This window comes from Balaenoptera acutorostrata, chromosome 4, assembly GCF_949987535.1.
Source record: "Balaenoptera acutorostrata chromosome 4, mBalAcu1.1, whole genome shotgun sequence".
Classification (NCBI taxonomy): Eukaryota; Metazoa; Chordata; class Mammalia; order Artiodactyla; family Balaenopteridae; genus Balaenoptera; species Balaenoptera acutorostrata.
In genome coordinates, this window is record NC_080067.1 from 91020905 (window position 1) to 91041466 (window position 20562).

A 20562-nucleotide genomic window follows, 5' to 3' on the forward strand; every position below is an offset into this window, starting at 1 on the left:
CAAGGTATATAGCACTACAGACTCCAAAGACATAAAAAGGAAATACGGCAATACTATAAACAGCTCTACACATATAAATATGACAACTTAGATGAATAGACACAAACTATCACAACTCACTCAATATGAAATAATTTGAATAGATTTACAACCATTAATGAAACTGACTCTACAATTTTAAATCTCCCAAGGAAGAAATCTCCAGTCCCAGATGGCTTCCGTGGAAAATTTTATAAAACTTTAAAAAAATTAACTCTAAGTCTATACAGCCTCTTCTAAAAAACAGAAGAGAAGGGAGCACTTCCCTACTCATTATATTAAGGTAGTATTACCCTGATACCAAAACAAGATAAAGACAGTACAAAAAAAAGAAAATTACAGAACAATATCCCTCATAAATATAGATGCAAAATCCCTAACAATATACTAGCAACTGCAATACAGCAATAAATGAAAATTATACAACATGACCAACTGGAGTTTATTCCCGGAATCCAAGGCAGGTTCAACAGTCACAAATCAACCAACGTAATTCACCATACTAACATGTTGAAAAAGAAAAATCACATTACCACATCATTTGAAACAGAAATAAAATTTCACAAAAGTCAATGTCCATTTGTGATTTTATTAATTAATTAATTTGTTTGTTTGTTTGTTTATGGCTGCGTTGGGTCTTTGTTGCTGCACACGGGCTTTCTCTAGTTGCATCAAGCAGGGGCTACTCTTCGTTGTGGTGCGTGGGCTTCTCACTGCAGTGGCTTCTCTTTGTTGCAGAGCACGGCTTCTAGGTGCACGGGCTTCAGTAATTGTGGCTCGCAGGCGTAGTTGTTCTGTGGCATGTGGGATCTGCCCGGACCAGGGCTTGAACCCATGTTCCCTGCATTGGCAGGTAGATTCTTAACCACTGTACCACCAGGGAAGTCCCATTTGTGATTTTTAAAACTCAGAAAAATAGGAATACAGGACACTTCCTCAATTTGATAAAGAACATCTACAAAATACCTATAGTTAACAAAATACTTCAATAGTGAAAGACAATGCTTTCTCCCTAAGATCAAGAAAAAGCCAAGGATGTCCATTCTTACCACTCTTATTCAACATAGTGTTGCAAGTTCTATTCAGCACAACAAGGTAAGAAAAGGAAACAAAAAACATACAGATCAATAAGGGAGAAGTAAAACCATCTTTGTTTATATATGACATGATTGTCTAAACAGAAATCCCAATATGAACACAATATGAAAAGATGTGTATGCTGAAAACTAGAAAACACTGATGAAAGAAATCAAGAGATCTAAATACACAGAGAGACATACCATGTCCCTGGATTGAAAGACTCAATGTAGTAAAAATGTCAATCTTCCCCAAAGATATATAGGTTTTACACAATTTCTACCAAAATCCCAGCAAGATCGTTTGCAGATACAGACCAGATCACAGGCATACCTCAAAGATACTGCAGGTTCAGTTCCAGATCACCGCAATAAAGTAAATATTGCAATAAAGTGAGCCATTCAAATTTTTTGGTTTCCCACTGTATACAAAAGTTATGTTTACACTATACTGTAGTCTATTAAATGTGCAATAGCATTATGTCTAAAAAAAATGTAAATACCTTAACTAAAAAATACTTTATTGCTAAAAAATGCTAACCATCATCCAAGCCTTCAGCAAGTCATAATCTTTTTTCTGGTGGAGATTTTTGCCTCAATGTTGACAGCTGCTGACTGAACAAGGTGGTGGTTGCTGAAGTTGGGGTGACTATGGAAATTTCTTAAAATAATACTACAATGAAGTCTGTCACATAGACTGACTCATCCTTTCATGAATGATTTATCTGTAGCATGCAAATACGGTTCGATAGTATTTTACTTACAGTAGATGTTCTTTCAAAACTGTAGTCAATCCTCTCACACCCTGCTGCTGCTTTATTAACTAAGTTTATGTCATACTCTAGATCCTTTCGTTGTCATTTCAGCAATCTTCACGCCATCTTCACTACGAGTGGATTCCATCTCATGAGAACATTTTCTTTGCTCATCTATAAAAAGCAACTCTTCATCCGTTAAAGGTTCATCCTGAGATTGCAGCAATTCAGTCATCTCTTCAGGCTCCACTTCTAATTCTAGTTCTCTTGTTATTTCCACCACATCTGCAGTTACTTCCTCCACTAAAGTACTGAACCCCTCAAAGTCATCCATGAGAGCTGAAATCAACTTCTTCCAAACTCCTGTTAATGTTGATACTTTGACCTCTCCCCAAGAATCACAAACGTTCTTAATGGCATCTAGGATGGTGAATCCTTTCCAGAAGATTTTCAATTTACTTTGCCCAGACCCATCAGAGGAATCACTTCCTACGTCAGCTATAGTTTTATGAAATGTATTTCTTAAATAACAAGAATTGAAAGTCGAAGTTACTCCTTGACCCATGGGCTGCATCATGAATGTTGTGTTAGCAGGCATGAAAACAACATTAATCTCCTTGTATATCTCCATCAGAGCTCCTGGGTGACCAGATGCATTGTCAATGAGCGGTAATATTTTGAAGAACTCTTTTTTTTAAGCAGCAGGTCTCGACAGTGGGCTTAAAATAGTCAGTAAACCATATTGTAAGCAGATGTGCTGTCATCCGGGCCTTGTGCACAGAGTAGATTTGGCATAATTCTTAAGGGCCCTAGGATTTTCAGAATGGTAAATGAGCACTGGCCTCAACTTAAGTCACCAGCAGCATTGGACCCTAACAAGAGAGTCAGCCTGTTCTCTGAAGCTCGGAAGCCAAGCACTGACTTCTCCTCCCCAGCTATAAATGTCCTAGATGGTATTTCTTCCAGTATTAGGCTCTTTTGTTTACATTGAAAATCTATTGCATAGTGTAGCCACCTTTGTTAATTATCTTAGCGAGATATTTTGGATAATTTTACTGCAGTTTCACCTTGAACTTTGATGTTATGGAGATGGCTTCCTTCCTTAAACCTCATGAAACAGCATCTGCCAGCTTCAAACTTTTCTTCTGCAGCTTCCTTACCTCTCTCAGTCTTTGCAGAACTGAAGAGAGTTAGGACCTTGTCGGGATTAGGCTTTGGCTTAAGACACTGTTGTGGCTGGTTTGATGTTCTATGCAGACCACTAAAACTTTCTCCGTATCAGCAATAAGGCTATTTTGTTTCCTTATCATTCCTGTTCACTGAAGTAGCACTTTTAGTTTCCTTCAAGAACTTTTCCTTTGCATTCGAAACATGGCTAACTGACGCAAAATGCCTAGCTTTCAGCCTATCTCGGCTTTGGACATGCTTTCCTCACTAAGCTTAATCACTTCTAGCTTTTGATTTAAAGTGAGAGATGTATGACTCTTCCTTTCACTTGAACACTTGCAGGGTTATTAAACGGCCTAATCTCAATATTATTGTGTCTCAGGGAATAGGGAGGTCCACAGAGAGGATGAGAGACAGGGGAACGGCAGGTCAGTGGAGCTGTCAGAACATAAAACATTTACTGATCAAGGTAAATGTCTTATGTTCGGACATAAAACATCCCCAAACAATTACAATACTAACATCAAAGATCATTGATCACAGATCACCATATCAAGTATAACAATAAAAAAAGTTTGAAATATGCAAGAATTACCAAAATGTGACACAGAGACACAAAGTGAGCAAATGTTGTTGGAAAAATGGTACTGACAGGCTTGCTCAACACAAGCTACAAACCTTCAATTTGTAAAGTATGCAATATCTGTGAAGTGCAATAAAACAAGGTATGGCTATATTCTAAAATTTAAATTTATATGTAAGGGCCCTTTTCACGATAAAAACAGTCAACAAGGAGGCAAGAATGCAGAGAAATTGTATCACTCACACTTTGCTAGTGGAAATGTAAAATAGTACAGCAACTCTGGAAAAGTTTGGCAGTTTCTTAAAAACTAAATATGCAACGATCAGATGACCCAACAATGCACTCCTGGGCATTTATCCCAGAGGAAAACTTATGTTCACACAAACACCTGTACGTGGATGTTTATAGCAGCTTTATTCATCATGGTCAAAAACTGGAAACAGCCCAGATGTTCTTCAATGGAAGAATGGTTAAACTGTGATTGATCCATACCATGGAATACTACTCAGCATTAAAGAGGAATAAACTATTGGTACATAAAACAAAATGGATGGATCTGCAGGGGAATATGAGTGAAAATAGCCAATATAAAATGTTACATAACTGTATTATTTCTTTTATATAATATTCTTGAAATGAAACAATTATCAAAATGGAAAATGTTTTCCACTAACCTGGAAAACAGGTTAGTGGTTGCCAAGGGTTAAGTAGGGGCAAGGGGCAGAAATAAAGTGGCTGTGCCTATAAAAGGGTTGTGCCTATAAAAAGGATTCTTGCTGTGAAAGAAATGTTCCATATCTTGACCTTATCAATATCAATATGCTAGCCGTGATATTGTACTACAGTTTTGCAGGATGTTACCATTAGGCAAAACTGTTTAAAGGGTACAGAGTATCTCTATTATTCTTACAACTACATGTGAATGTAAAATTATCTCAAACTACAAGTGAAAAAAAAAAAGAGTAAAAGAAGGAAAGGTTGGTAGGGATAGAATAAAGGTGTTAATTCTATGTAAGAGGGGAAAATGTTTAAAGTGCTTTTAATTCTGATTCAGATGTCAATACCCCATACCCTTATTTGTACTGCCTACCATTAGGCCATTTTGCTACTTAGTAACATCTTGACCAGAGAAACAATGCAATTAAAATAACGTAATGATTGAGCCAAGTGTGACTAGGGTAATAGAAGCTCACTCTGGTAGTTGGACAGGAAGTTTTAGAGGGACTAACATGTTATCTATTGAATCTCCTTCTGCTCGCTCATAAAGTATTAAATCCAAGTCCCAAATCCAAGTCCCAGTTTCCCCCACCACCCCAAGCCCAAGTTGAGACAGATAAGCTTCCTTGTCTTCAACCTGCCCTTTCACGGAGGGTAAAACTCTTCAAGAGTCATAGCTTTGTAAACAGTTCTCAATTCCAATTCCTACAAATCCAAGGCATCATCCCCTATCCCGGGGTGGCCATTAAACCTTTGGTTACTGAGACTAATAAACTCCTCAGGGCTGCCTCAGCATTAATTCTCATGCTTCCAACTCTGGCAATCAGTTCCCTCTTCTCCTTTAGCCCTTAGTTATTTCCCTTGCTACCTTGAGAGCCCAGAGAAGCATTGTATTAAAAAGATGTTTGTAACATTTCACGGAGAATTTCTAGGTACTTGGTAGCAAAAGAGCTTTTAAGTTAGACAGTCCTCTCTCCATATTGCTAGAAATGTTAGTTCCTATCCCTTTATAATTAAATCTAAAAGTGCTAAAAAGAGATCTAGGTTTTTCAAACAATATCTATCTATAATTGAAATTTTTAATTGCATAAAATATGTTTTTTAAGCCAACAGAAATTGGAAAACGAGTTTACTCTTTTTATCAGTTTCCAAAGTGAAAATACAAAATATCATTTTTAGCTTGAAAAAAATCCAAGATATGTTGTGGAGGACAGCATATTACAGGAAGCCTCTTAGTTGCCAAAGTTTGTTACAAGCATACTAATTAATCCTCGTGGGCTTTTAAAAAAAATGTACAGTGCAACATTAAGTAATCGTCATGATGTACCTATAAATCTGGTTTGTGGCAAGTTTTATCCCCCAGTTATAAGTGGAAAAGCTTACCTGTGAATAACAATAATATGATCATGCAATACGCCAATGACAAAGCACACAATCAAGACTTCTGACTTCTTTTACAATTAGAAAAACTAGATTATGATCTAGAAAACTTCAAACATAATATTTTTTATTAAAACATAGGTATACTACTTATTATCTGTACATATGTAGATAATATTTTAAAATCTAGACTTGTTTTGCTCTTAAAATGTTTTAGAGCAAAAAAAAGAAACAACAAATTTTCTAATCTCTTTTAAAATTCTCCTACTCCACCTCTTCTTTTTCCTATTTCCCTTACTAAATCAAAGAACTGAGGGATCTGATATCAAATACTTCTTTATTCTATTTATATTTGTCAAGATTTCCAAATACACAATTATTTAAAGAAAAACACATCAAGGACCTCTTAACAAATTTAGTTTTAATTTTACTTACACAATTCAGAAAACTTTATAAATCCTTCCACTTTTAAAATGCAAATATCAACTAATCAGCTATTAAGGAATAAGTATATACAAGTAACAAATATTTTTAAATGGGAACTTTATTAAGTACCTTACCCAAAGCACTAATGCTTCTATTTAAAAAATCCAGTATTGCAGCAACATGGATGGACCTAGAGATTTTCATACCTAGTGAAGTAAGTCAGACACAGAAAAACAAATATCATATGCTTATATGTGGAATCTAAAAAAAAAGGGTACAAATGAACTTATTTACAAAATAGAAGTAGAGTCACAGATGTAGAAAACAAACTTATGGTTACCAGGGAATAAGGGGTGGGGAGGGATAAATTGGGAGACTGGGATTGACCTGTACACACTACTATACATAAAATAGATAACTAATAAGAACCTGCTGTATAGCACAAGCAACTCTATTCAATACTCTGTAATGGCCTATATGGAAAAGAATCTAAAAAAAACAAAAAGAGTGGATATATGTATATATATAACTGATTCACTTTGCTGTATGCCTGAAACTAACACAACATTGTAAATCACCTATACGCCAATAAAAATTTTTAAAAATCCAGTAAAGGATGTCATCTTCTAAACATACATAACAGAAAATCTCAAAGGCTTTTTTCTACTCCCAGTAGTTGCTAGCTCTACAGCACTAAGAGAAGTTAACACTAAATAAATGCATCTGCTGCAGATCTCTGTATGCTTTTCCTCTGGGACCTAATCCACGGGGACTATACCATTACTTTAGTCAGGAAAAAAAAAAGTTTTTGATTTTGGGTTTTTTTCTTCTGCTATGTATTTTTGCTAACCGATAAAGGGCAAAGCATAAATAGTTATTTCCTATTAACTTCATTTTAAATTTCATTTCTTCATTTCACATCATTTTTATTGTTACATTAGGATTTAAAAGTTAATGATAAAACTCACCTCCCACATACTAGGATTAAATATTTTCATTTTAAAATAAAAAAATAAAACAAATGTAACAAGATTCCTATGTTTATATTATAAGATGGAAATCGAAAATCTGTAGCTTTTGATCTCAGTATCAGTTGCTACGGTGATTTAATCATATTCATTTAAATTAAAGTCCTACTGTCAGAAAGACACTAGCCAGTCTATTAAGATTAAATGGATAGGGTCTCAAAGAAATCAACTTCGGGGGGTGGGGGGAAACCTTAATAAACTTTGGTTCACTTTCTTGTATCCTTTTGTTAAGTTTTCACAATTTTTTTTATTTGCGGGAAAGCATCAAAATAATTTTCCAATAGTACAAATATTATGTCCTCTTATCTAGAACTTTTCAACCTTTTTACAACTGGGACAATGTTAAGGGAAGGTGTTCCCCATGTAATATACTCTCTTATGACCGACAGACACAAAGCTTTCAGGACTGTAATTTATGAGCACTTGCTAGCCATAAACCTCTTTTGCTTTGATTCAAGACACACTGGTGCTGCAATACTATGGCCCAATCTCGAATTTTATAAGTGAGCCACCTGAGGCCAAACAGGTTAAACAACATACTCAAGAGCACTACACAGTGAAATCATCAGGGGCAGAGCACGCACTCTATCCCAGATGTTTTGTTCCTGATCTCCAATTTGTTCAATTATATCATGCTGGCCTCTAAATTCATTACAGTTAGATCAATAGTGTTAGCCGGGCCAGAATATATGAGATATTCCACCTAAGTGAAGTTTTCAGATCCCTGGGGCTTAACACTTTAAATACCAAAAGTTTACAGAGTGCTCAATCTTTTTTGGTAGAAACTTTCCCAAAGTGAAAAGGCGCAAAACTAGGTTCCTTGGGTGTTCCAGTGAAACGGCTCTGACACTCTACTAATTCTTTGCTTAACTACCCAGTCATGTGCCTCATGAATATTTTCCTGTTATGCTATTGGTCTTCGTTCTGTTACTTTTGGATCTCTCGGTGAACTCTGCCATCTTACTGTACTCATTCAATTCCTACTTTATTGCTGGGAGAACATGAAAATGGCAACATGGTGGAGTAGAGTGGTAGAAGCATACGGATTTAAAATGGCAGAGGGAAAAAAATGCATTATTTATTTTCCAGACTTCTTAACCATTTTTACCAGCTACAGTACTATATTAGAGTCAATGATCTACATAGACCTTTGGCCTCCACATTGAGAGGCCCAAGTTCCTACACTTTTTGAGCTTCTGCTATCATTTCTTGCTACTGTCCATGTGTCATCACCAAATAATTCCCATCTCCAATAATCTATTCAATTACACAATGGGAACCTACTTATTTAGGCTTATAAAAAACATGTCAAAATATACATTAAAGAAATTCCAAATGAAGGCTTAGGGATTCTCCTTTTACAAGATCTATCGGCATAAACTCTGATTTAGCTCTTCAGGTTCTTTTTTGGTTTTGTTTGCTTCTAAGTTCTGATAGTTCTAGTTTCTGGATAAGTGACCTCTGGAAAAGTCAGTAAAACTTTTGAGATGTTGTATTTGTCTCTAAATCTATTCCATGTGAATTCATATAAAAAGTCCTCAAAATAAAGTGTTTGCAATCATCATAGAAACTTAAACTGAGCCAAAGTGAACATTCGACACTCTAAATCAGTGCTTCTCAAACTTGAATGTGCATACAAATCACCTGGAATTCTTGTGAAAATTAAGATTCTGATTCACTAGGTCTGCGGTTGGGCCCAGGATTCTGCATTTCTTTTTTTTTTTTTAGCATCTTTATTGGAGTATAATTGCTTTACAATGGTGTGTTAGTTTCTGTTGTATAACAAAGTGAATCAGCCATACATATACACATATCCCCATATCTCCTCCCTCTTGCATCTCCCTCTCACCCTCCCTATCCCATCCCTCTAAGTGGTCACAAAGCACCGAGCTGATCTCCCTGTGCTATGCGGCTGCTTCCCACTAGCTATCTATTTTATATTTGGTGGATTCTGCATTTTTATTCAGGTAATGCCGAGTCTGCTAGCCCCACATACCAAACTTAAAGAGTAGCAAAGCTCTAGAACACTTACCTCTATTTTTCTCTCTCCTATTTCTAAATCCTCTCATTCCTTTGCTTTTTCCTTTTCTTGCTTTACCCTTTTTTGTTTTAAGTCTGCCACAGGAACTGCTACAGTCTAGCCCTGTAGATAACACTTGGAGCTATAAAGGTTTTCCAAACTATAACATAAGCTATAAAAATCACAGTGCAGAAGGGTGAAAACACTACAGTAGTCATAAACTTCCTCAAAATGTGACCAAAAATAATATAATCAATATAGATGACATGATTTTTAGGATATGTAGCTATTTTAGTATATTTCTTAGCAATTAAATATTTTCCTTAGTATGTGATTCCAAAAAAAATATGATGTTAATTTTTTTAATGGGCAGTAAGAACCTGTTATTTATGCTAAGATTCAATAGCATTCAATAAATGAGCTAATTATGAATGGAATAATGGTGCTTAAACTGATCCTTATAACCTGTTAATATTATGTTTTTTCTAAAATTATAAGAAATTCTGCTACCAAGTATACCTAATCCTCAAGAGACGAGCTTTCTAATGAATAAGTATTGGAACTACATATGCCTTAGAATCTTATGTAAATTTCACTTACAGTTGCATTACACCAGATTCTATCAAATGGCTCATAACTCTCATAGGAATTGCTAGACTTAGAATGAGCCCTTTAAAATAATAACTGCTGGCATTCATATGGTAAGAGAAATGTTGTTCTTACCAAAGAGTCTGTGCTCCTAATCAACAAGCAGGAGTCTCATTTTACAGTGGGGAAACCTGAAACATATCCAGGATATACAACCAGGTGAACACAGGGCAAAAAGAATATGAAACTCCTACCTTTAAAACCTATCCTATAATCATTGCACACTACATGTCAAATGTTGTTAAACCTCCTTTTAGGTACAGGAACTAATTCTTTAAATCAAAATTATGTAAAGTGGCTGGTTTCTCAGTAACATTGAGAAATACAGTTTCTGTATGATATTAGTCTCTTGCCAATATAAGAAACAACAGTGTAAGCGGAATCCATTTCTGTGGTGTAGTTTTCTCCCAGGGAAACTGGAGCAGATAATTCTACTCCATCACCGCATCACAATGCAGTGGCTACAACACTGCATTCTAGTGGCCAAAGGAGAGCATGACCAGAAATGTCTTTGGGACTCTGGATTAAAACTTAAATATCTAAAGTCTAGAAGTTAATAAGAAAATATTATAAATAAGAATTGCTATAGACAAAGAAATCTTGCATTTAAGATTAAAATGAAGATATAAGAAACAAAATATATTACCCAAAAGCTCCAGTCACCACTCCAGTTATGTAAATTGGGCCCCTGTTTTGTAGCTGACACTATATTATTCTCATCCACAACTGGACTAAGATTTTCCTCTAACTCTTCCTGTAACTCAGCAGCAAAGCTTGAATCCCTTTCATTTACTACCTGGAAACAAGTATCAAACAATTAAACTACTTACTGAGAAATGCCCCATTTTAAAAAGAAAACAGTTAATGTTCAAAATACTCTAATATAAAACGGACAATATTTAAGCTTTTAGAAAAGAGTAATTAATATGTTTTTGCTTCTATAGTTCATATGTTTATACATGCAACATATACTTTCCAACTACTACTATTTATTAGGTAGTTTAGTTGGCACTAGAGTGAACCAGGAGTTCATAGTCAGCTAGAGGAACAATTAAACAGAAAAAAAAAAAAAAGTAACGGGAGTTAACAACTGGTTCAACCTCTTTGGAGAATAATTTGCAATGCCTAGTAGGGTCTAAGATGGGTATACATGTACTACCACCCAGCAATTTAATGTACATGAAGTTAACAATGTTTGTATCACCAAGAAAGTGGAAACAACCTTACTGTCCATTGGTAGGGAAATTGGTAAATTAACTCTGATTTATACAAACACGAAGAAATAAAATTAATGAATCAGATGTCTCAACCAGGCACTGGCCTCAACCTATAGAGTGCTTAGGGGAAAGGTTATACCTTATGCAAGATATTGGCCCATGGGGTGGTCACTCGTGAAAGAACAGTCACTATAGAGTTAAAAAAAAAAGGGAGCGGGGGTGGAGCGGCTTCCATCATAAGAGCACAAAGCTCACCAGGATCTTAAACACTGCTGCCGCTACTGCAGTCACCACCTATGCCTCTTTTAACAAAAATGCTGATCCTCAGGGCTACAGGGAAAAGCACCCACAGCACCCATGTGGCACAGTAAAGGGGTAATTCAAACACAACTTCAGTTTGAGTTTCCTAAACTCTATGAAGTAACCACTGCCATGGGGGAAGCCCCTAACCCTGGTGATACTGATTTGAGGTTCTCTGGAGGAAGAAATTTACAAATATGAAAGGATAGAGAAGACCCCCTCCACAGGAAGTACATTCACTAACCATCAAAAAGAGAGAGAAAAAAAGAAACAAACACGGCTGGATACAGGGAGAAGAAACCAACCAAAAAAAAAAAAAAAAAAAAACTTGAAACAGAGGTCCACAATTTGACGCAGTTGGAAATCCAAAACGTATTAAAATAATTTATACAACAAAAGGTAAAGATTGGCTTTCATACCTCTACAGCATAGGGTTTTTTAAAACTATATAACCATTTTTTTATTGAAGTATAGTTAACTTACAATGTTGTGTCAGTTTCAGGTGTACAGCAAAGTGATTCAGTTCTAAATATATATCCTTTTTCAGATTCTTTTCCATTATAGGTTATTACAAGATATTCAACATCAGTAGGTCCTTGTTGTTTATCTGTTTTATATATAGTAGTGTGCACATGTTAATCCCAAACTCCTAATTTACCTCTCCCCCCGCACCATCCCCTCTGGTAACCATAAGGTTGCTTTCTATGTCTGTGAGTCTCTTTCTGTTTTGTAAATAAGTTCATTTATATCATTTTTTTTAAGATTCTACATATAAGTGACATCATATGATTTTTGTCCTTGACTTACTTCACTTAATATGATAATTTCTAGATCCATCCATGTTACTGCAAATGGCATTATTTCATTCTTTTTTATGGCTGAGTAATATTCCATTGTATATATATGTACCATATCTCCTTTATCCATTCATCTGTCGATGGACACTTAGGTTGCTTCCATGTCTTGGCTATTGTAAACAGTGCTGCTATGAACATTGGGGTGCATATATCTTTTCTCTAGATGTATGCACAGGAGTGGGATTTATAGCATAGGTTTTGAATGAACTTCAACATCTGCTGAAATGCACTGATTGGCAAATCTTCATGGTTCTAATCAATACTGGGCTCAAACTACAGTTATACCTGAAGATCTAAAGAACTAAATTTAAACAAGTTACCCTCTATAATATTAGAGGAATTACTCAACATAAAATAGACAACAAATAGGTATGTCTCACCTTAACTACCAGAACTACTATCTTGCCTAAATTCTCCCTGGTCATAGAACACATTGCCCTAAAATATCCTGTAGTGGCAAAGGATGCTCTGACCCAATGAGTAATAAATTTATATCAAGTCTTTGGGGCTTACAAAATGGCTTTTATAAAAGTCGGACCCTATGCACCACCCCTCAACCCCTAGTTAAAATAGCTAACATGCTCAATGTAAAATAAAACAGGGCCTTCAAAGATTGAGATTTATTATATAAGACCTAATTAGTGAAAGAGTGATTATCCCTATTGCTTCTCCATTTAACAGCCCAATGTGGCCTGGTAAAGATGGAAAAATGAATAGTGCCTCACAGTTGATTACTGTATCCCTGATGCTATGGTCCTACCCGTGAAGGCCCCTCTACCCAATACTATTAAAATTACTGACACCATCCAATCAGAAACTGGTAAGTATTTTGATGTTATAAGTTTGACAAATATGTTCTGTTCAGTGACTTCTCAGTCACAGTTTGCCTTCCCCTCCAGAGGGACATGATATACCTTTACCTGGCTACCCATAAGGTATCTCAAAAGCCTTGCCACCACATACAACCTTTATAGGTAACTGTATCCAATTCTCTCCAGGAGCACAGGTATGATGTTACATTGATTACATCCTCCTCTGAGGACATTCTTTTGACACACCCATTCAGGATGTACAAATACTCATGAAAAGAGGATGGGTCATTGCCCCACACATAGTGTAAGGCCTGCTACCTTGGTTACATTCGTGAAAACTATTTGGTAAACCAAGGGCCACTCCATCCCTGACAATGTCAAGGAGCAACATTAAAACAAGTCCAACAAGGAACAATATATATTCAGTATCCTGTGATAAACCATAATGGAAAAGAATATGAAAAAGAATGTATATATCACTTTGCTGTACAGCAGAAATTAACACAACATTGTAAATCAACTATACTTGAATAAAATAAATTAAAAAAAACAAAGTCCAACATCCTTTAGGTCCTTTTGGATACTGGAGGCTATATATTACTCATTTACAAATTTTACTTAAGCCTGTTTATGCTGTTACTTGCAGGTCAATCCACGCTTAATAGGGCCCCCTCCCAAAAATGATTCTAAAATTTCTCAAAATTATAATATAACAGACACTCCCAACAATGCTACTTCCTCCCCCTATCCCCCCACACACGAAAAAACCCCACACACAAACACACATATAAACACACAAAGAATCCTTCACTGTGGAGACTTTAGCAGCCTCTTTTCATGACTCCTGGAGTCTCTGGACCACCCACAGCGTCCGTAAGTTGTCCACTGGCTTCTGGTGCAAGAAACTCTCTCCTCACCTCCACACAATATGCCATTTAAACAGCAATGACTGACAGCACACTGGACCCTCCTAGAAGCAGAGGCTCTCACAAGCCCTGAGCCTATGACCCTCCATACCCAGTTGCCCATTATGCCTTGGGTCCTGGGAGCAACACCCTGCAAGCTCAGCATAGCCACCAAGGTCTCCTTGCTGCAGGACAGAAACAAATCTGGGCCCTCTGGCATATCCCACCTACAGGCAGGCATGGCCCTCCCCTGTTCTCTCATTCAGATGTCATGGTGCTAGAAGAGGTCACCCCTCTCCCGAACCCCTTGTGTACCTGGAGACCAGTTTGGATTCAACTGAGTGAAAGCAATAGGAGTTCAACACTTCTAACTCCCATCTGAAGTCTGATGGACAAACTTGCTATTCAGTGGACAGCATCATGACCCCTACACGTGCTGGAGCTCACTGGAGACCTACTGCTTTTCATCCCTTAACCAGGATGTCCCTGATGAAGGAAAGGACCCAGAGGTCTGCACAACTGGCTGAACTTCCCACAGTTTTCTTAACACTGAATGCTCTGGCCGACAATCGGCTCCATCTGCACATTTTCACAGACTCTTGGGCCACTGCCTAGGAGTTGTACCATTTGGAGTAAAGAACTCTGGAACTCTCTTGCTTTCAGATACTCAAAATATAAATCATGGTCCACGTGTCTATACATAAACTAAAGCCACAATAAAAGGCCTCACCAAGACACTCCTTATCCCTATCAAGAGTTCCAGACGTTACTAATAGTGACCAAGGTACTCATTTTATTTCTCAAAATACACATCATTGGGCTCTTGAACAAGGCATTCCATGGAACTTACATTTTCCTTACTGACTTCAGGCTGCAGCCCTCATACCATAGCCATGATGGCTTACTTAAACAAGTTCAAAATTAAACTCAATGAAAAATGGTACATTTCAGTCATCAGTCAGACACCAACGGTGAACTGTAAACAGTCTCATTCAATTTTTTTATGTTTGCCTGCTGACAGCTTTTAGGCCTCACCCCCTCCTTCTTCCTCTCTGTCCCTCAAATGGGCAAGTTGGTTAAAAAAAAAAAAAAAAAAGCCTGGGTGCTCTTTCCTTTGGTGTGGGTGGGAGAGTCAAACCAAGCAAGACCCTGTAGGCACACAGGAACCCCTGACCCCACCCCCTAACCACAATAAAAGCCCAGAGCCAGCCTCCTTCCCTTGCCCTTTCAAATCATTTTGCATCTTCTTGAGAAGACTGCCCTGCTCTTCCCTCTTCACTATGTACATATATAAGTAATAAGCCTTTAAATATAAGTAATAAACCTCTTCACGGTGTGTGTGTGTGGCATCGTCAGTTTCTCTCCCCAAATCAAATGTTGGGTAGGAGTCCATTCTGGCTTTACAGAGTGGCCAGAGCAGAATCCAGCTCTCTAAGGTATTAGCTACACGCTCACTTGCAGTCGCTCAACCTCTCTAAATCTGTTTTCTCCACTCCACAGTCTGGGTAACAATGCTCTCTAGTCTAGACAATAAGCTCGCTGAGAGCAGGGATCGTCTGTGTTGCTCCCCATTTATCCCAAACACGCAGTGCCAGGGACATAGCTGAATGAGTGACTGCTTCGGTCCGTAAATATCTACCTGGCCTATTTCATAGTAATGTTTTGAGAATCAACTGACATAGCACATTCATTTATTTGTTCATCCAACAATTATTTGAGTGCCTCTGCCGTTTTATAAACTATAAAATGCTCTCGATTAAAAGGGACTGCACTGACTGCAACTCTCTAAAAGTAAAATACACACACACAACCAATGTAAAAGCAATGAGGATAGTGTTCAGAAATGCAGGTACTCCTGCAACAAAAGTGGGCTTTCACCCTAGAGATTAATCAGCAAGTTCTTCCGTTAATCAAATAAGGTAGTAAACAAATAAAACTAGCTGAAACCAAAAACGTGGTTGACAGCACAGTGATTTAAACTATCTATAGTTCTGAGCCCTTTTATCAAGAGCTGAAAGTTAAGGGAATGGCGAGAGACTGGATCGACGTGATCCCAGGTCGGAATCATGACAGTGGGGCCTTAGGCTGGGGCGTCCGGACTAGGACATCTCGGGACCAAACGCCAGCGTTCCACGCCCACAAACAAGCAGATCTTCCCACCACCGCGCAGACGGAAAGGCTCCCAGGAAGCACAGGACACCGTTTCCTCGGTAACAACTTGCCAAATTACTCTAAAGAGCACCAAGAAAAGCAAAAAGACGAAATAATTTTCATAATCTGAGAGGGTTCAAACAACCTTCGTGAAGAAAACTGCCGGGTAAATCCCCGGGTTGGGAACTCGTCCCAGCGCGGCGCCGCTTACCTGGCGGACCGTCAGAGCGCCTTCCATCACGGATCCCTCCGCCGCCGAGGTACCGCGCACGCGCGCCCCGCCGCGGGGAGGGGGCTGCAGGCGCGCGCCCCGCGGCCCCCCCGGCGCGCGCTCCGGGCGCGCGCTCCGGGCTCCCGGCCCCGCGCGTTCCTCCCGCCCGCCCTCCGAGGGCCACCTTGGGTCCCGTCGGCGCGTCTTGCGCCCTCTGGCGGCCATTCACGACTCACCCCCTCCACACACACCCCACCCCAGTATGTAACGTTAATTTGTTAGCCGGCAGGCCTATCTTTGCTAGGAATCAGGATGAGCCCCTGTCCTTACCTACCTCCCAACCTCAAACTCATGTGCCTACCGTGAAGTGGCTTCTAGGCACAAGTCACGCCTCCAAAAGCCTCCACTCTGCTTCTCATTTATACGTACCCTGCTCCAATGTGCAGAAAAAGTGAATTGCATGGCAAGGGCTGTTCCTTCAAATAAGCAATTGAAGTTATTGATAAAAAGCTATTGAATGTTGTTGCAGATGCTAGTTCCAAAAAAGCTATAAAAGACATTTCTAGAACAATTGAGGAATATTGAATACGAAACGTTTATTAGAGCTAGTGTTACAAAATAATGAATGACATAGATAAATTTATTGATATTCGTTTATGGATAATTAATACTTTTGGTTATGTTGGAGAATGTCTTTATTATTAGAAAATTCGTGCTCGAGTATTTAGGAGTGAAGTGTCGTGATGTCTGCAACTTGATTTCAAATGCTTCAACAAAGATAGATGCCAGAGAATGGATGTGTCCCCCCAAATTCATAGATTGACACGTAATCTGCTTCCACCGTGTGAGGACGCAGTGAAGAACATTGCCGTCTGTGAACAGGATGCCGGGTCCCACCAGACACCGAATCTGCTGTTGTCTTGAGCTTGGGCTCCCCAAACTCCACAACCCTGAGAAATAAATGTTTGTTGTTTAAGCCACACAGTCTGTGTTATTTTTGTTTTGGCAGTCTGAGTGGACTAAGACAATACGTAGAGAGCAAAATAGCAAAACGTTAACAATTATTGCGTCTTTGTGGCAGGTATACCACTGTTCAGTGATTCTTTCTATTTCTGTATGTTTGAAAATAATCATGTAAGGTTGAGGAGGAGGAAAAAGTCAAATCCAGTTCCACAGAAAGTCAGATACTGAGTGTATTTTGAAAATATATAATACATGCTAAAGGACAAATTACCTAATAAGATAATCCAGAAAGGATAGGTTCTTGTCCTTGTCCTGCAAAACTTTCCATAAGCTGTGTTTTCCTTCAATATTGTGTACAAGAATAGGCTGAAGAAAAAAATGACTGTCTATTCTTTGAACCAGAAGCCACACACTTCTTTGGATTGAAAGAGTTTAATAATGCCAGTATTTTTTTAATAGTACTTTAATGGTAAGATGAAAGGGATCAGTATACAAAGTATTTTTTAACTATTTAAAATTTTCTAAAATTTTGAAACAATTTCAAACTTACATAAAAGTTGCAAATATGTTACAATAACCTTTTCCCTAAACCATCTGAGAGTCAACTATGGACTCAGAATACTTTGGTGAATATTTTCCACACACAAGGACATTCTCCTAAACAGTCACAATATGACCAACAAAATTGAGAAATTAACATTATAATACTGGCTTCTAATTCACACACCCCACTAAAGTTATACCAATTGTCCCAATAATGTCCTTTATGGCAAAAGAATCTAGTCCCAAATCATGTTACAATTAGTTGCCATATCTGTTTCAATGTGCAATATATATTAAAGCTGCCCGCTGCACAGAACCTCTCCTCAACCATCCCACCCTAACACCCCTTGCTCAGCCATTGCAGTCACCACATACTTCACTCTCCTCACCCTGCTCTGGTTCTAAAACCCCTCACAGTGCTGCCCCCACTAAATAGTTTAAACTATTTGTAAAGGCTGAAAAAATGAAAATCATATGATAAAGGAAGATCCTGTGGTTGGGCTGAGCGAATCACTATTCAGGTTTTAGACCCAATTTAAAGTGAATAGCATTGGTTTTAAAAATCTAATTTTTAAGAAAAAGAAGAGGAGAATAGCAGTGAATATCAAATTTCTGCAAGGGTAAAAATTATTTATGTTGTAAACAATAGAACATATCATAAGAGAAAAATTAATAATGTCCATTAAAGTATAAAATTCCAAAGGTTAAAAAAAATAACACGTTTTTAAAAGACAAAGACTTGGTATCTTTAAATGCATAGAGAATTTATTAAACATTAAGACAATAACATGGATGAATCTCAAGAACATAATGTTGAGTTAAAGAAGTGAGTCAGAAAAGTACAGTAAGATTCAGTTTATAACATTTCAAAACATGTAAAACCAAACAGTACACTGCAAATACAGTTAAAGGATACAAGTATAACAAAACTCTAGAGAAGAAAAAAATCCAATAAGCACAATTTCCCTTTGAGAGGGAAAGAAAGGGGTTAGATTCAGGGAGGTGCATAGGGAACTTCAAACTGGACAGGGGTATAAACTTGTTATATAGTCATTCTGGATACCTTACATATATAGATATATAATATATATATTCTTATCATATAATTATTCTATCTACTCAATATTCAATAAAAATAATTTTAAAAAATAAGACCCTTCATAGATAAAATGAAAAAAAGATATGATTAGACAATCCCATTGGCCAGGCAGAACAAATGGCTGGCCCTGAAGTAAAAATTGTCTGGGTTGAAATTTTGGCTCCACCATATATTGGCAGCTCATCTAATCTCTTGTTACCTGTGTCCTCATTTGATATGTAGAGATAGCAACAGTATTGTATTAGGCAGCTTGAGCTACCATAACAAAATACCTCAGAGTGGGTGTCTTTAAACAACAGAAATGTATTTTTTTCACAGTTCTGGAGGCTAGAAGTCCAAGACCAAGGTTCCACCTAGTTTGGTTTCTACTAAGGACTCTTTTCCTGGCTTGCAAATGGCACCTTCTTGCCATGTCCTCACATGGTGTGCTCTCTGGTGTCTCTTCTTACTAGGGCACTAATCCTGTTGGATCAGGACCCCAACCTTATGACCTCATTTAACCTTAATTACAATACGTCCTGACTCCATATACAACCAAACTGACAGGCTAGGGTTTGACGTATTAATTTAGAGGGGATACAAATATTTAGTCCCTAATAAGTATGAAGTAATAATGGACTCGAATTTGATAATCTATATAAAATAGCACAGCCTCTAGCACAGAGCAAATTTTCAATTAAGGTTTGCTCTTTTTAGTATATAGTAATCAAAGAAATGCACATTTGAAACGACAAACCATTTTTATAATTCAATTGTGTGATAGTATAAATTGGTACTTAATAAGTCCTTTTCTGGGAATCTACACCAAGGAAATAATCCTTTATTCATCAAGATGTTCTCTGCAGGATTTCTTGTACTTGTGAAATATTAGAAAAGTAAACATCCAAAAAATGGGAATGATAGTAACTAAATTACAGTATATTTACTCAGTGGAAACTTATGAAGGCATTATATGTTTTAGACAGATTTCTGAAGAGTCTACTATCTGGAAAGCACTATGTTTTGGTTTTGGCAGAAATAATAACTTAAATTTCCTAAATTTAAAATATAGAAATGGGGATAGACAATCATATAAAATTCATATAAATGTGAGACTGAGATTATTATAGGACTAATATATTTCTCTTTAATCAGACACAAAATTGGTATTATATTAATAAATTGTAACACATTTTATTTTGGTCTCTAAGCAGCACTATGTTGAAATAAAAAAGATTTAAAATGGTTTGCAATCATTAATTCAATAGATATACACTGAGCCCCTAGTACGGGCCAGGCACTGTTCCGAGAGCTGGGAGCTCATAAATAAAATAGATAAAAGGGCTTCCCTGGTGGCGCAGTGGTTGAGAATCTGCCTGCTAATGCAGGGTACTCGGGTTCGAGCCCTGGTCTGGGAAGATCCCACATGCCGCGGAGCAACTAGGCCCGTGAGCCACAGCTACTGAGCCTGCGCGTCTGGAGCCTGTGCCCCGCAACGGGAGGGGCCGCGATAGTGAAAGGCCCGCGCACCGCGATGAAGAGTGGCCCCCACTTGCCGCAACTAGAGAAAGCCCTCGCACGAACCGAAGACCCAACACAGTCAAAAAAAAAAAAAAGATAAAAATCACAGTCTTCATGGAGCTTATATTCTAAAGTGGGGAGACAGATCATAGGTAAAATTACACC

General features: G+C 37.7%; 1 protein-coding gene across 2 annotated transcripts in view; it reads right to left on the reverse strand.

Moving 5' to 3' along the window:
- GRAMD1C (GRAM domain containing 1C) overlaps positions 1 to 16328 on the reverse strand; it is a 103582-nt gene extending 87254 nt beyond the window's left edge. For both annotated transcript variants that reach the window (XM_057546104.1, XM_057546103.1), the window contains exon 1: positions 16293 to 16328. In XM_057546104.1, coding sequence (XP_057402087.1) covers positions 16293 to 16319 — 27 coding nt within the window. In that variant the 5' untranslated portion in view covers positions 16320 to 16328. The remainder of the gene's footprint in view (positions 1 to 16292) is intronic.
- Positions 16329 to 20562: the final 4234 nt, after the last annotated feature.